Source organism: Mirounga leonina, unplaced genomic scaffold (genome assembly GCF_011800145.1).
Source record: "Mirounga leonina isolate KUSES-001 unplaced genomic scaffold, KU_Mleo_1.0 Mir_125, whole genome shotgun sequence".
Taxonomy (NCBI): domain Eukaryota; kingdom Metazoa; phylum Chordata; class Mammalia; order Carnivora; family Phocidae; genus Mirounga; species Mirounga leonina.
In genome coordinates this window covers 6,194,487-6,211,937 of record NW_023270305.1, presented here as the reverse complement: position 1 = coordinate 6,211,937, position 17,451 = coordinate 6,194,487, and the positions used below count along the sequence as shown (strand labels likewise).

The following is a 17,451-nucleotide window of genomic DNA, read 5'->3' as shown; positions in this document are numbered from 1 at the left end:
GATGGATGGGTGAAATACAATGACCAAGCAGATATTCTGCACTGGTAAATCTTACTACAAGTGTGACTATAGGTCCTATGTCTTAGCATCTCTCACACATTGTTTGGTGTTTGTCCCTCATGTGACATTACATTTGCCTAATGCCACCATAGACCTGCTTTTCATGTAATGTTCAAGTCCTGTGGGCAAATAAATGCCTCTACTGCCAAACTGACACCAGGAGAGAAATGCAAGCATTCATCATGATCCACCAGTCCCACACACACCCTGCAGAAACACCCCAGTAGGGATAAAGATTTGGGGAGCAGGTGCAAGAAGAGGGTAGAGGTATAGGGTGTTCTTATATTAGCAAATTACAGACAACAATTTCTCATGTTTAAAAAACAAACCCCAGTTGTAACCAATTGTTGGGACCTTTATGGCCACGATTTAACTCTCTATTTGAATGAAGTTTCCATCAGGTCCCAGTGTATCAAATGGAGTGAAACCCTGGGGAGGTTGTCAGGCCCAGCTCAGGCAGCAGAACAGAGTATCTTGGTACCATCTACTCTTGGTAAAGAAGAAGCACACACAGAGTGAGCCCATTTCTGCTTGTCATGCCCTCAAAGCTCATCCACAAAGAAGCTCAAATGGCAACCCAGCTGCACATCTTGCACCTGACCTTTAGAAGAGAGGCTACTGATGGACAGAAGCCCTCTAAGAATTTACCTTCTGTGCAGAGACTGCTAGCTGTCCCCTATCTAGTGTTCTCTCCTTCCAGGGTAATTGACTTCTTAGCTAGGCATATGGCCATCCAAAATTGAGGCTACTTTCCCAGTGTCCCTTGCAGCTGGTGTTGCCATGAAACTAAGTTCTGGATATGGCTGAGGTGATGTGTGTAATTTCTGGGTCTTGCCCTTAGAGGGAGGGGCATATTCTCCCATCCCTTCTATCTTGTCTTTCCCACTAGCTGGAAGGTGACACTGCGATGAGCCACTTGGGGTCATGTGAATCAGAGCAACAGCCTAGGAAGGGCCACCAGGAGAAAAGGGGACTGAGTTCTGGATGGCTTGCAGAGCAGCATTGCTAGGCTAGCTTGGACTTTCTGCAAGAGAAAAACAATCTTCAGTCATGTTGAAACCACATGAGTCTGTAAATGAATTGAATATATATGTGTGTTTTTGTGTATATGTATAAAATCTCTCTCACACATACCACTCAGCAGGATCTTCATTTTCTCCCATTGACAGTTATTAATTCAATTGAGTTTTGGTCCTTCAAGGAAGTCATTCATCCATTTGAACAATAAACACATATTAACATGTCTCTAATACAAAATCACTTCCAGAGGATCCTATCACCTCTGTTTCTCTCCTAGCTGTGTGGACACACAGCAGAACCCAGTCAATATTACTCATCTTCAATATCTTTGAAATCTTACAAGGAAATGGTGAGACTGCTTCTTATGAAAACAGTCATCTTGCTTGATATATATATTATGTTATTTCTCTATCAACTAGAATCCTCAGTTACCCAAGGCATTCTTCATCAGTCTGGACACTAAGATTTTTCCATTCAGGTAGCTGATTCAGGTGGCTAATGCAACTTCCAAAGTCCCCACCTTGTCCTCATCCTGAAAGCTGAATGGACAATGGTCCCAACTCCTGTCATCCCTTAACTCCAGGACATCCCCTGGTTTTGTCTTATGTAAACTCTCCCAAAACTGGCTAGATCCTCATCCAGTGAGTTACCCCGGCAACCCAGCTGCGTCATCTTGAAAGATGTCTCAGAAGCACCAGCTTCTGAGTCTGCAAGAGATTTGACTGAGGCCAAGTCATAAAGCCACAACATCTTAGCTCTAACAAGATGTCATCATTTATGGTGCTCCTTGTAGGCATGTCACATTTTTTTTAAAAGAATATGGATAAAAATAAGTCCTACCTTGACTATGCAGTGAGATTTACTTAGAAAGCAGACATAGCTATCTATTTTCAGAGACCATATATGTCTTTTATCATCTTCCTTGCATTTCTTCTAAAATTCTTTCAGTTTTCACACTTTTCTCTGACAATCTCATTACAAACTCAAACGTAAGCTGCCTAATTTCCAAGCCATCAGCTAGCTTTTTGATATTAGACATCTCTAGTTTTACACTGCAGCCTTTCATTTTCTCTTTGGGAAAATAATATTTAAGGAAGTTTATTGGCTACTCTGTTTCACTGGCGAGTGCCTCGCATCTTCATAAGAAAATTAGCTAACCACTTGAGTCTGAGAATGGATGCTTTGTGATCCTGTTATGTTGCATCCTGCTTATTTAAACATTCTATATCAAAATGGTTCACTGTGAATCTCTGTGGTTTATTATTCTGGATAACACACTATAAAATGTTTCACTCTTTTCATTTATTCTTCCCAAATTGCATTTCAGTTAATCTATAAGAGAAATTCCTTTATTTACTTATTAATTTGTTCTACCAACCAACTAATTTTTATTGTTGAGTGCTGAGGATACAGAGATGGGTAAGATACAGTCTCTGTCCTGTGGGTAGTTGGACACGAAAACTGCTATGATGCCAAGTGACCTACGGTACAGGGACATTCATGTTTAGCAGAGATCTAAGAGAGACAGCTCCACTTGACTTCTAGAATCCTGGCATTAGAAGTGAACTTAAGAGGTCATGTGATTCTCTACCTCATTTTACAGAGGAAGAAAACTGAGGCCATGCCTACCTCTCACCTTCTACCCCTCATCCCCTCAATCTCCTCTGCTCAGTCCTACTGAACTTCTGTCTGTCAAACATGGAGTTCACTCCCATATCTGCCTTTGTACCATATTTTATTCATTTCTAGATCTCCAGAACAAAGCATCTGGTGGGGCTCAAAAAATGTTTCATGTGGTCCCACACATGTTCTGAGGGAGCTAGGGCAGGAATTACCAGGCTTTTCAATAAATTGAGACTCTATGACTCAGAGAGGTTATTAACTGGCCCAGAATCACACAGCTTGTTGGCAGCATCATCCTGCCTAGGAGCGGGACTTCTGCCTCTCATTCCCATTCTACTTTGTATTAAGTAGGATACTTTTTCCTACAAGGAACAGAAGACCAACTAAAGGTGGCCTAAACCATAAAAGGTTAAGAATCCCACACAACATATGGTCCAGATACTGTTTCAGGACTGATCCAACAGATCTGGGATATCACTAAGGGTCCAGGTTCTTTCTGTCTTTCTACTCTACCATGTTCAGCTTGGAAGCAAGAGCTCTCTTCACCACTATAGCTGTTCCAGTGTCATATGCACACACGACAAATACCAGCATGCCAGTCTTTCTATGAGCAAGAAGAAAATCTTTTCCACAACCCTCCCCAGCCCCCCAGCAGATCTTTTCTTAGATCCCTTTCGACTAGGATCAGGTAACATGCCCACATCCTAGATGCAAAGCAGACCAGGAAAATGTGTACCTGGATTGTTAGCTTCTGCAGTGGGAGGTTGGCCACAACAAGAGAGGAAAGTGTGGGGAGAGGGAGATGGCCACTGGGTAGGTAACCAACAGTGTCTGACACCTCATTTAATCAAGCCACCCCTTCGTGTCCCCTCGGGTCAGTGCCAGCCATTATAGGCATGATCCCATAATGTGTGGTCATTCAATGTGCTTGAGAAGGAAGTTGCAATTCCTCGTGGTAGGTGGGCTTCTCCAACCTCATAGAGATAGTCAACCCACTGGGTTTTCCACTGACCCAACTCCAGCACAGCCAACAAGGAGCTCTCGCCCTGTCAGACTCTGCCTCTTTGGCCCACATGAGTACCCTGGGAGGCAGGAAAGGCAGGTCTTCTGTTGTCTGATGGGGGAATGTGGACTTAGAGAGGGAAGGATTGCCCACTGCCCAGCACAGAAGCGGAGCCAGGATGCAGAATTGGCTCTGATGCCACACATCTCACTCCTTCCCCCTGCCACGCTCCACCAGTAAGTCACCCAGAATCACATTGGTCATTTGTTTGAATGTTTTTAATTAAAGACTATGGTTAGATAAACCACACAAATCATCCTTATGAGTAGGGATTGGGCTCCCTGAGATTTCCATCAAGAACCCACCTACCTAGGAAAGAGTACCAGCAGTCGAGTTCAACTGCCTGCATTTGAATGTTGCATGACCTTGGGAAAGTTATTAATCACTTTGTGCCTCAGTTACTGCATTTGTAAAATGGAGGAAATAATGATACCTTCCTCATAGACCCTTGTGAGGAACAAATGAATAATATATGCAGAGTACTGTGCTTGGAACAGTGCCTGACACTCAATAAGCATTCAATTAATGTTGGCTATTATCACCTATTTATTATTCATCTGTGCATCTTGCCATCCTTTGATTTATTCTAGAAAGGACATAAGGTGTGCCTAGTTTCTATGGTGTTTTGTGTTGTAAAGCCAACCAACACCCCACCCTGACCTGCCAGGTAACTGTGAAAACATTGTGACCCATACTCATAAAACAAACCATTCGTCTTTATTTTCAAACCAGAATTCTGCGTGCGCGCACGCGCGCGTGTGTGTGTGTGTGAGTGAGAGACAGCCCCCTGGAGCAGACAGGAAACTTGATTGAACAGGATAACAGAAACCGTCCCCACCACCTGCCTCAGTATCTAGTGTTGGGATGTTTTGCCTCAAATGGGATCCTGTCCCTCTGGGTCAGCCCTCGGTGGGGGCTGTGCACATTCCCCAGGAACCCTGCCTGAGCGCCTTGTTCAGATGAAGTCATGTTCTCCCGTAGCCTTTCTCTGGAGTTAGTGTAACACCTCTGAGCTGTTAGTGTCTGCTGCAGAGAAGTCTAAGGAGAAGGGACGGGGAGACTTTCCCCTCTGCTGGCTCACCTCCTCAACGGCTGGGAGCATCCCCTCCAGCACCTGCGCCTGGGACAGGCTCTTCTCTTCCTCCCTTCCCCTCTTCCCACACAGGAGCCGTGGCAACTGGGCCAGCCTGGAGGGGTTGCAGGAGAAATGTGGGGAAGACTGGTTCTTCTGACTGAAAGCCAAGGCAGGCCTCTCTAAAGGGAGGGACAGTCCCCCAGAGCAGATGGCCACCTGAGGCCGCACAGAACCGAACAGACCATGAAAGATTCCTGCTGCACAAGCACACAGTGAGGCCAGAGTCCTCACCCCTGTGCTCCTCTCACCAATCCCCAAGGCCCCAGTACTAATAACAGTGACCTTGAGCATTCATTGAGCACCTTCAGTGTCAAGCCCTTGCAAGGTACATACAAAGAATCATCTCGATAGCCCCGGAAGCTGAAGACAAGGGAAGTGGAGGGAAGCAGATGGTCCCTGCAAGAATATGCAGCTCTGACACCTCAGAGGTGTTAAGCCCCCCTCCCCCCCTTCAAAATGCTTTGTCTGGCTCCAGGTCTGCTCTTTCCACAAAAGAAGCTGACATTTCAGTGATACCTCACACATATTCTAAGCTACTCTCTGGGTCTCTGATAGAGGGATCCAAGCCCAAAATGATAATATGCGCCATCTTACCTTACATCCTTTGGCCATTTAGTGTAAACTATATACACAAAAATACAGGACAATAACTATCTTGCATTTCCCCCTGAAAACAATGTAAATCACACTGATAAGACAACCCATTTGTCTTTAATTTCAAACGCAAACATGTTGAGTTCACTTTTAAGTTGAGAGAGAAGGACTTTCATCTACAGAGGAGAGGGGCGTGGGGGCCTGACAGCATGGATGCTGCTTGTCGCAGCCAGGCCTGGGGGCTTCACAGAACACCCCGTTGTCATTGTTTTCACCCCAAGAGATTTAATGAATTAACCTTCTTCTCAGCAAGTCAACACCAGCTCCTCTCCGTGACAGAAACAAAGGCCCAAGGAAGTCCCACTCCCCAAGGGAGTGGAGGGCTCCCAGCCAGCTGCTCTGCTGGGAACTGGACCAGGATGAGAACTGGACTAGCCCTGTGGGCTGGGGTCAGCCTCTGCCACTGAAGGGAAGAGGTGGAGAGGTAGCCTGGGCAGACAGGCTATGTGAAGGACAATTCCAAAATGCCCCTGAACAGAGTCCCAATCATTCCAAGATCAGGGTCTTGTCCAACTCCTGCTTACCACCTGCTCTGTGGAGGGATTGTTTTCACCTTGTCTTTCTGTCTAAGTTCTGCCCAGGACCTCAGCTCCCAGTTTGTGCACCGCCCCCTTCCGCTCTGCCCAGGAAGCCTTGCTGGACCATCCATGACCCTCTGTCTCCCTCCCCCTCCCATGAGCTCCCAAAGCTCTGACTGACCCATATCCTCACTTAGCTCTCTGCATTTGTCTGCTCGCAAGGCATCTATCTCCCCGGAGGGCAGGGGACTTGCGTAGGTGTCCTACCTGCTGGTTCTCTCTGTCATTAGTCTTATGCCATACATGCAAGGTATAAGCAATTAATATTCAATGAATAACTCAGTCAACCTCTCCTCAGCCATTCACTGGAGGGCACATGGCAAGCTCCTGCAGCTTCACTCACTGAGTCACCAAGAACACTTACAAGAGAAATGAAAGTTAACTGCTCAGGCCTGGTACTGTCATTACATTGTCTTAAGAACCATACAATGCCAGGTCACCAGAATGTCATGGTCGTTTGACACATCTTGGTAGGAAACCATCTGTTTACCTGGTCCACAAGATTCAGGACTTTAGGGCTTTTCTGGCACTTGATGACCTCTGTGATTGGGCCCCACTAACATCTCCAACCTCACTTTTCCCCTGGTACCTGTGTGGTCGCTCAACACAGCTGCTGGCTATTCCCTTTACCACCCTCCAGTCTCCCCATCCCTGTGCTCTTGCTTAGGTTGTCCCTCCTCTTAAGGAAATCCTTAAAGCTACAGATACTGCCTATATTTCAAGGTATCTTGAAATCTTCAGTGAAGATATTTATACAGAAATTTGCTACACTGGAATACCTGCACCAGCTTTGGGACAAATGTCATTTTCTCTGTTGTCTTTTAGCTATCTACATAGACTGTTCTAGTAGGCTGCAAGCCCTTTAAACGAGGGAGACAGTCTGACTTGAATTCTACAATTCCCATGACTCTTGGCTACAGATTTGTTATAGATACCACTCAACAGTGTTTGTTGAAGGTGGCTGACTGCTAATAGCTTCTCTGGATTACCATCTATAGACGGATTCTCCTCCACTAGAGCTATTGAGGCACTTGGACACTTTGTAGTTGGATTTAGCTCTATTTTGCTGCTGACCACACCCCCCCACCACTCCTCCATTTAGGATTGCACTTCAACTGAGAGGGGAAAAGTGACTTAGAGCTCGGGACAGGAGACGATTCATAACAACATCAGGTGGTCACAAGGATGGAACCCTAAGCTCCGAAAAGGAAATGTTCAAGACTCATTTCAAGTAGAGCCATGAGGGCACATAATCAATGACAAAGAGCATTCTTCCAGCAGGTGCTCGATGGGCCACAGGAAGGGAGGGAGGAAATGATTCCCACCAAGATGAGTCAATGGTACCAGATCCAAACCCCTGTCGCTCTCTCAAAGGTTAGAAAAGTCCAGTAATGTAAAGCAGCTTTTATAATGAGAGGTCCAGACATGATTTTCTATCTTCAAGTCCAATTCTGTAATAGAAATGAGCTATTTCTGCCTCTTTGGCTCTATTTCCAATGAGAAACAGATTGCCTTTTAACAATTAGCTGCAGAGAACAGGTCAAGGGAGAATAGGTCCTTCTGGCTTGAAACCTCCATAATCAGGCTGGAGTTGAGACACATCTCTTTGGGTGTGTGAAGCAATGAAGAAACAGCTCAATCTTGGACTACCCCCTGACTCCCAAGGGCTTCGGTTTCCTCCTGTGTAAAATGGGGGGAGACAGGGGTTGGGCGGACTGAGAGACTCTAAAGGGCTCTTTCCAACCTTATCCTGAGGACAGAGAAGTTGAAGTATCATCTAAGAGCATTCCTTTGGATATCATGGCTGCAGTGACCATTGATATCTCTCTAACTAACACCTGCCCTATCACCGGAAAGCAAAATCCCAAGGTGTGGAAGCCATCCAAAATAATTTCACACCCTGTGAGACAGGAGAAGGTTATCATTTCCACCCCTCTGGGATAAATGCTCTCTCTAATGCAAGATGCGCTGGTAGCCAGCTATTCCCTGAGACAATCTCACCATAATAAATGCCTTTGGAACCTCACATGGGACTTTGTTTTCCCAGAACTCTAACTTTATTGTCATCTCTTCCTTGAGATTTCAGCCCCTAGCTCTTGTTTTCCACATTAATTCAAGTTGAAGTGCAGCCTCAATCATGTTGGCAAACATTCCAAATGGAAATGAATTCCCAGGTTCTCACTAAAAATTGCAACGTCCTCACCAGCCCAATCTGGATGACATTTTGTGTCTTATATAATGTCTGTTTCCCGAAGGAATTAAAATGTTTCTGTATATAGTTCTGCCCAACAAATTTTTAATAAGGCCTACTCCTATTACCTCTTAGGAACAAGTGGAGTCTGAATCCCTGAAAACTGATCATCCAAAAATCTGGTTTGAGCCAAGAGTTTTATTTTCAAAATTGACTTGAATCAGATGTTGAGAAGCCAGAATAGCCAACTCTGTCACGTTTTCTTTTGATAAAATAGCTCAGCGGGGAACCAGCTCTGGATGCCACAACCCAAGAGACTAGGTGGGCTGGCATCTGGAAGTACTCCCAGGCCCAGGTGCCTAAGGTCAAGCTACTGATGAGCCTTTCTTGGGCAAGACAACTCGCTGTTTACAAAGCACTTTGGTTGGCTCTCACATTAAGCAAGCAGGAGCTCGACGGGCCACAGGAAGGGAGGGAGGAAATGATTCCCACCAAGACGAGTCAATGGTACCAGATCCAAACCCCTGTTGCTCTCTCAAAGGTTAGAAAAATCCAGTAATGTAAAGCAGCTTTTATAAAGAGAGGTCCAGACATGATCTCCCCATCTGATAGATTAGGAAACTGAGAGCCAGAGTGATTTGTTGATTTATTTAACAAACCTTTAAGCATAGGGCTTTCCCAAGGTCACGTGGCTAGTGTACGGTAGAGGCAGGTACACATGCAGCCTTCAGGTTAAACCACAGGCATTTATTTGTATTCAGGCAAAACACCAACAACAGTGTAGGCTCTGGGGAATGGAGAAGGGCTCTAACTAGTGAGAAGGTGAGAAAAGCTTGCATAATTGTGTTGTAAAGACGTAACATCCTTGTAAAAGGAAGTGGGGGCATCAAAGTCACTGGAAAGCAAAGGAGGAAGAGACTCTTCCTGCTTTAAGAATGGAGAGATCAAGGAAGGCTCTCCTGGGAGAAGATTTTGAGCTGGTCCTGGAAGGATGGCCAGGAGGGAGTGACAAGGGAGCATTTGAGGCACCCTGCTTTACAACACAGTAGACCAGAGAAGCTTCTAGATGCTTGCTCCTGAATGTAGCCAAGAGGACACAGGACACACAGCAAGGTGGAGAGAATGCTGCTTGCAAGGTGGTGCAGGTGCTCCTCTGTGCTGGTCTCTCTGCGACCTTGGGGGAGTCTCCTGACTTTCCAACCACTAAGCCCTGAAGGGAGGGAACTCTACTCCAAAGTCTCCTTTCACGCTAGGTCAAGGTGAGAGCCAAGTGAACGAACTGTCAGAGTGAAGCACGTGAGAGTGTCAACAAATGAAGGGGACATAGACAAGGGAGAGAAGAGAGGGAGAGAGGGAGGGAGAAACAGAAGAGGAGGAGTGGGGTAGGAGTCCCTGCTGTGTACAAGCTTTTTCTTCAACAGGTGGTTTTCACATTCTCTCAGCAGGACTGCCAAGCAGTTCTTATTTGTTTCATTTTGTTATGTTTTTGTTTCAGCCTAATATGCTCAAGTCTGGGGGCCTCCTGCCAATGCCATAGGAAGGGGCTCTCAAACACAATAGTCATTTTTTATTCCAGCTTTTGGGATTCTAGTCAGTGAGATTCTTGAGTGTCCAGACGGACCCACAGCTCCTTATGTCCAAACCACCCTTCCTTTGAGGATCAGCTTCAATATCACCTTCCCCTCCAGCCCCCTGTGGGCCCAGAGGCCCTTCCTTGTCTTTCATGGTCCTCATCACGATTACACACATATGTATATATTAAGCCTACACTCGACGGCTCCTAGATGGCAGACCAGACCACAGTGGCCCAAGGAAGGGAACCCTGACATTCTCGGTAGATTCAGGGCCTACACAGCACCTGGCCCATAGGTGTGCTCAGGAGAGTGAATGGTGAGCAGGGATTGCATTTTATCTCACTCGGGCCTTCCCATTTTCATTTTCATGGGGCTCTGGAAAAAACACAATTTAGTTAACGGGCCCCAAATCAGGAAAACATCGCCTGCAAATCGGAAACAAACTTAACAAAGTGCATATAAGAAACTTTCATTCTTATTTCCTGCCAATGAAGTTTATTTGAAAGTATAGTTCAAAAGAGGATGTTTCTCCATTTGTCCTGGTGTCAGTTAAGACCCACTGACTCTGCTGTCTTGGGAATTAGAATGTTAGGCCTGCCAATGGTTAGAGCATCCTTAGTGGTTCTTAACCTTTCTTCACCTTATGGAACACTTTATAAATCTGATGAAAGCTGTCCCAAGAGAGCATAGATTCAAACTTTTACACACCATCTCAGTGTATACAGAATTCCAGAAGCCTACCCAAGGATACTTCCAGGTTAAACACTAGACCAATAGTTCTCAAAATGTCATTCATGGATTTTCTCCATTAGAACTATCTGTGAGGTCTTCCTAGGAATCCATTTACTGGGGCTCTGTCCTAGGCCCAGTGAAATAGCAACCCTGAGGAAGGGACCCAGCAATATGCCAATTAAATAGTCAGCCCAAGCAATTTTGAGACACATTCAAGTTTGAGTTGGCCATTGATGTAGATCTATTTTTTCATTTGCAAAGTCACTTGATCAAAATCACATAGTAAACAGGGCAAAATGAGATGCAAATGTTTTATTCCACATTCTACAAAACAAAGATTCTGTGCCTAAAATCCTACATTTATTATATGTTTGCATATAACTTTCAGGAAGCCTGCCTTTACTCCTGATACTGGTTTTTAAGCATAAGAGCATAATTTGTGAGTACAATTCTAAAACTCTACATAGCGAATTATAGAATATGGTTGTGTGATACTTTATTTATTTATTTTTTTTATTTTTTTAAAATTTTATTTATTTATTTGACAGAGAGAGCGAGAGAGCACAAGCAGGGGGAACAGTAGAGGTAGAGGGAGAAGCAGGCTCCCCGCCAAGCGGGGAGCCCGACGTGGGGCTCAATCCCAGGACCCTGAGATCATGACCTGAGCTGAAGGCAGACGCTTAACCATCTGAGCCACCCAGGCGCCCCTGTGTGATACTTTATTAACTAGAAAATCTTTCTTGTTCTATTAAAATATCATAAAATGTTTAGGTGCCGCTGATTCTATGATATCATTTATTTTTATTTGTTTTAATACTTGTCTCTGAGTAGTTGTGTCGAGTTTTGGTTAGGGGCACCTGGTGGCTCAGTCAGTTAAATGTCTGCCTTCGGCTCAGGTCATGATCCCAAGGTCCTGGGATAGAGCCCTGTGTTGGGCTCCCCGCTCAGTGGGGAGAATGCTTCTCCCTCTCCCACTTGTCCCTGCTCATTCTCTCTCTGTCTCCCAAATAAATAAATAAATTCTTAAAAAAAATAGAGTTTTAGTGAGTAGACTTATATTTCCAAAGCTTTAGGCCTAGAAAATTTCTTATTGAATGGAATTCCACCAACATATTTTTCGCAACATAAACATGATACTGAACTTGGAAAAGGTAAAAACTGTCTACTCAGAGACGTTTTATCTTCTAAAAGGTGAAGAGAAAAGTTTGCCTTTCATCACTGCATTCATTAGCTTCTTATTTTAATATCCCATTTTGTTTTTTGTTTTTTTCTTTTAAAGATTTTATTTATTTATTTGATAGAGACAGACACAGCGAGAGAGGGAACACAAGCAGGGGGAGTGGGAGAGGGAGAAGCAGGCCTCCCGCTGAGCAGGGAGCCCGATGCAGGGCTCCATCCCAGGACCCTGGGACCATGACCTGAGCTGAAGCAGACACTTAACGAGTGAGCCACCCAGGCGCCCCTTAATATCCCATTTTGAAATTAACCTCGTCTTTCTCCTCTTGCCCCACCAACAAGCATTTATGTCATTCTGCCTTGCATTGGGGTTAACTGTGCCTTCTTGATTAGCCTCTGAGATCCTGGAGGGCAGGCAGGACCCATCCTTTAGTCATTTCTATATGTCTCCACTACAAGGCTCCCTGAGAAGGAGATACACAGCCAGCATTTAATATAATTCACTCAGCAAACACTTACTGATGGCAGGCTGTGGCAGGCTCTGTGCTAACCACTGGGTCTTATGTTGATTGAAATGAGGTGACTGTGGTCTACACGACGAAAGAATGAACCGAACTAGGAAGGCCCGTGTCCAGACCTGTGTTCTGTGAAACTCGCTCCTGCAGCTGTATGTTGGAGGGGCTGGAGGAGGCTGATGGGGGTCTGCCGTGGAACCCTGTTGCGAGACAGGGCCGTGTTCTGTGGTGAGAGTGGGCATGCCCGTCTTTCTGTGCTTCCTACCTTCACTCTTTGTGACACTAGGCCTAATTTTTCTGAACTTCAGTTTTAAACATTTTTAAACATAGACCTAATGAAGGGGTTCTTTTTCTCTTTTGGATACAAAGGCTTCTAAAGTTGAGAATTTATGGCTCCTGGCCTTTCAGGGGGCCTCTCTCATTATCCTGCTCCTCCTCACACCCTCAAAAGAGTGGGGTTCTACAGCAGCAAAGTGTCTCTCCTGGGGCTCGAAGTGGGTCAGGTTGGTGACGTAGAAGCACCAGGCTGACCACCCAGACAGGAGGGCAGAAGTCACAGGCAGTTTTGCTCACTCAGCTGGATTCCAGGATGTCTCAATGTCTACACTGGGAGAGAAGGAGCCACTGAGAAGTGCCTATTCACCAGGATAAGGATGGTGCCTTGCTGAATATTTGCACTTTGCAGTAGCATTAAAGGAAGTCTTTTCTTGTCAGCCCTTCTCTTGAGCCTTATTACATAATCCACATCTTTCTCTGGGCTTCTTCCTTCTAGCATATCAGAGCTGTCTTTTTTTTTTCTCCCTGTGTACATGACATATTTCCTCTGTGGTTCTCCTTTGTATTATGTCCTTGAATAACTCTGGAAGGAGAAGACTTTGCCTGCTTTCTGGGGTGCCTGGATGGCTCAGTCAGTTAAGTGTCTGCCTTCAGCTCAGGTCATGATCTCAGGGTCCTGGGATCCAGCCCTGTGTCAGGCTCCCTACGCAGTGGGGAGTCTGCTTCTCCTTCTCCCTCTGCCCCCCTCTCTGCTCATTCTCTCTCTCTCTCAAATAAATAAAATCTTAAAAAAAAAAAAAAGACTTTGCCTGCTTTCGGATGATTCGACACAAGAACACAGGCTGAGTTTGAACATGTATGTTAAGAGGCTGCCAAGAGGGGTGCCTGGGTGGCTCAGTTGGTTAAGCGACTGCCTTCGGCTCAGGTCATGATCCTGGAGTCCCGGGATCGAGTCCCGCATCGGGCTCCCTGCTCGGCAGGGAGTCTGCTTCTCCCTCTGACCCTCCCCCCTCTCATTCTTTCTCTCTCTCAAATAAATAAATAAAATCTTTAAAAAAAAAAAAAAAGAGGCTGCCAAGAATCTAAACTCCATCCAGAAAGTCAGATATTCTCTTCTTGGAATAAAAAAATCCACTCTGGGGTGGGTGGGAGAGGTGAAGGAGGGCGATGATGTTGATATATATATATCAGTTGTACCACAAAATGTCGAGCTGTCTCTAATGTTTACAGGCCCCCCACCTCCATCTTGAGGCTGGTGCTGCTCGAGGGCTGAGTACTTCCAGTATGTAAATAAAATACCTCATTTCCTGCATTTAAACTATTTCTTCAAAGGCAAACCTCTCTAATTTTAAACAACTAGTGGGGAATGTGGCACACAGAGCTTTCTTAAACACAGAGTGACAGCTTGCATGACCTCCAGTGATAAGAAAGTAGCTTTGACAAATCTCATTTGTCTGTCCTTTCCTTGGGGCTGAGAGTGAAGACAGTTGTGAAGCTCAGGCTAACTCCTGGGTGATAAAACATTAGAAGATGTGACTTTGAAAACTACGGAGAGTGGTGGAATATAATACAGGAAAAATGCATACCATCCTGCTTCTCTGCAAAAGCAATTTATATCAATTGAATAATAAATGCATTTCTCAGCACTTCTACATGAAAAAGCTCCACATGATAAAAACTCATGTCTTAGGTCTTAGAAACGGCGCAGTGATCTTATAAATTACACGCATGCCACACTAGGTATACCTTTCTACACACATTTAAGGAGGTAGTTTTGTATATACCTAGGACCCTCGGCTGCTCAGCTTTGGCTTAATGATAATCCTGGGTCCCTGACACTCAGCAGTGGTCCTTACGGGGTTACTGAGCTTTTAATAATGCAGTAAGCACCCATCTGCAAACTCACCACCCAAAACCACAGCTACCACTGAGATGCAATGTGTAGCTAACCATGTGGCCCTACCCCCCTTCCCATCCCTCTCCTCTTCCCCATTGGATGTAGCCATCGGTCTGGATCCTGTGTTCATCACTCTTTCTTTCCTTTCCAGTATGATTTTATTGCATTTATTTGTAGTCCTATAAAATATTTTTTAGTCTTATTTGTGTTTAATTTAGAATATTGAGACTTAACTTCTTGCGCTTGATGTTTCCGTGATGTTACAGTTCAACTGCTTTGACTGCTATGTGAATAGATCATAGTTTATTTTCCACTCTCGCTTTGATGGGCATTTGGGCTTCTTCCCAGTTTTGCTATTGCAAACAGTGCAGCTGTGAGCATTCTTATACATGCCCCTGCTTGCACATGTGCGGGGATGGAAATGTGGAGCACAGGCGAGGTGAGACACTCAACTTCAGGAGGGAAGGGCAATGTTCATACTTGATACGATCGTTCCCCACATCTAGATGCGGGTGGATGGATGGTTCATATTACTCAGACTGATGGTTGCTACATTTAAAGGATGAAAGCAATATTTTCTATTTGGTATTTTAGTCAGAAAAAACTCAAAGAAGGACAACGCCCTTCTTCCACAAGCCTAACATTATATAAGTAGACACAAACTGGAATGTCTTAGATCTTGCCAAATCTAGAACCAGTCCAACTGATAAACTCAGAAGAACCAAAATCATACCACGGCAATAGAAATTATACCTTCCATGGATAGTTTTATCTAATGTCCAGGGTAAGTTTAACTTGTACACGGTACAAAATGCTGAGTTAAGAGTCCGTGTTGTAGACCTTGATGCCCAAACGTGTACTGGACCTCCCCACCCCCCTTCCAAATGTGCTGTTGTGGGAATCTAGGTTTTTTTCTTATCTGCAAATAGGAGGACATTTCGTGGTGAATAAGTGCCCCATGTACTTTCTCTTTAATGGAGGGAGTTGCAGATACCTTTAACAAGCCTAACAATAGTGTAATTAGCAGCATGTCAATAATCATCAGCAAACACTATTCTCTGAGATTTCCACTGTGGTTACACCCAATGCTGTCATCCTTTGAACTCTAGTCAGTGTTTTGATTGAACACTTGCTCTTCGTATTCAGAAACTGCTTGACTTAACACCTGTAACAAAATGCATCCCTGTGCATTTTTAAAAATGTGCATTCTCCCTTTTGGTTGGAAAACCATCAGGCTGAAACAAATGGGCTACTTGGAGTTGTAACGTTTCATGAAGACAGTGTTTTGTGGCCTGAAGAAAACAAGAGATTGAAAACGTCTTACCTTCACATAGAGCTGCTGAAATTCCTCGAGGTTCAGCCTCCCGCTTGGACAGTCCTTGAGGAAACCTTTGTACCACTGCTTGAGCTCGTGCTCATTAAACTCTGTGCTCTTCACCAGGTCCTCCATTACTTCGGGGGCTAGTTTGCTGTTCTGTTTCCCCATTCTGCCTGAAGAAAAGCAAATGAATGCAATTAGCCGTGATCATTTCAAACTTGATTAGGAGCCAAGTCAGAGGTCCGAGCAGCCCGTGGGTGGGCACTCCCTCTAGTGTGTCAGATCAAATCCCCCCCAAGGCTGCCTCCTTCTATTTGGCATTCCAGAAAGGAGATGAGTGAAAAAGACCCTTCACACAGCTCGAAAGGCTGTAAGGGCTCATCCTCCTCCATCAGGAGTCCCCGCGCAGAACATCGACTCCCCCATGGCGAAGCAGCCGTCCTTGTTTGTGCTACTCATGTAAAGTATACGGGCACTGTTTATATTCTCCTGTTATGAATTAAAGTGCATCAGCACTTGCTGCCTGGGTATCTAATTCCACATTTAGTTTGTAAGGATATTAAGTGGGATTATTGACACATGCAATGAGAGGGATTTACAGACAAATGATTACAAGCCGACTTGGGAAATCTGATCAGTATGGTAGGAAATCTCAGCTGGTTTAGTTATAACGTTGCAGCTTTTTTTTTTTTTTAATGGAAACAGCTTATCTTTATTAGTCAAATTAATTCTCTTTCTCTTCCCTTCAGAGGTTTCCTACAACGTTGCCATCAATGTTGACAGACTTGGTGGCTTTTTAGAGAGATTGAGTGGTGAATTTCAGTTGACCTAATTCCATTCTGATATTATTACGGGTGGTAGGTAAAAATAACAATACATAAAATAATGTTACCTACATCCATTATGTGCCAGGTTATTGACTGGTTACCATGCGTGTTACTTAGGGCAATATTAATTACTTTATCTTAAATTCCTTCCTTTTTTAAAAAAATGATTTTATTTGTTTGAGAGAGAGAGAGTGAGCGAGAGTGAGCATGAGCAGAGGGAGGGGTAGAGGGAGAGGGAGAAGCAGACTCCCCTGCTGAGCAGGGAGCCTGACATGGGGCTGGATCCCAGGACCTTGGGATCATGACCTGAGCTGAAGGCAGATGCTTAACCGACTGAGCCACCCAGGCACTCCTTAAATTTCTTCCTTAATAAAATGTATATAATAACAAAAATTTTTACAGATTTACTGTAAGGACTAATTAAGAAACAAGTATGTAAACAAAGATAATATTCCAAAATTAAAAGTTTTTGTATTAGTGCAGAAAAATTAAAGATGATTTTTTAAAGTTTCACTTTAATATTCTTGTGTTAACAATAAAATAAAAAGAGTGAAAACTAAACAAATTAACCACAGATTGATTTAAAAAGTCAAATCAAGGGGGCTGGGTGGTGCAGTCTGTTGTCTGACTCTTGGTTTTGGCTCAGGTCTTAACCTCAGGGTCATGAGATTGAGCCCCATTGGGCTCCTCACTCAGTGTGGAGTCTGCTTGAGGTTCTCTCTCTCTGCCCCTCCCTTCCGCCCTCTCTTTCTCTCTCTCTCTCAAAAATAAATAAATAAATAAATAAATAAATAAATAAATAAATAAATAAA

At 44.4% G+C, this 17,451-nt stretch overlaps 1 protein-coding gene across 2 annotated transcripts in view; it reads right to left on the bottom strand.

Annotated features, from left to right (window-relative positions):
- Positions 1-17,451, bottom strand: part of VSNL1 (visinin like 1) — a 100,113-nt gene that overhangs the window by 42,680 nt on the left and 39,982 nt on the right. The window contains exon 2 of one of the 2 annotated variants that reach the window (XM_035000625.1): positions 15,819-15,985. In XM_035000625.1, coding sequence (XP_034856516.1) covers positions 15,819-15,980 — 162 coding nt within the window. In that variant the 5' untranslated portion in view covers positions 15,981-15,985. Of the gene's footprint in view, positions 1-15,818; positions 15,986-17,451 lie in introns of those variants that run through there. The other variant, XM_035000626.1, reaches the window with a different exon arrangement.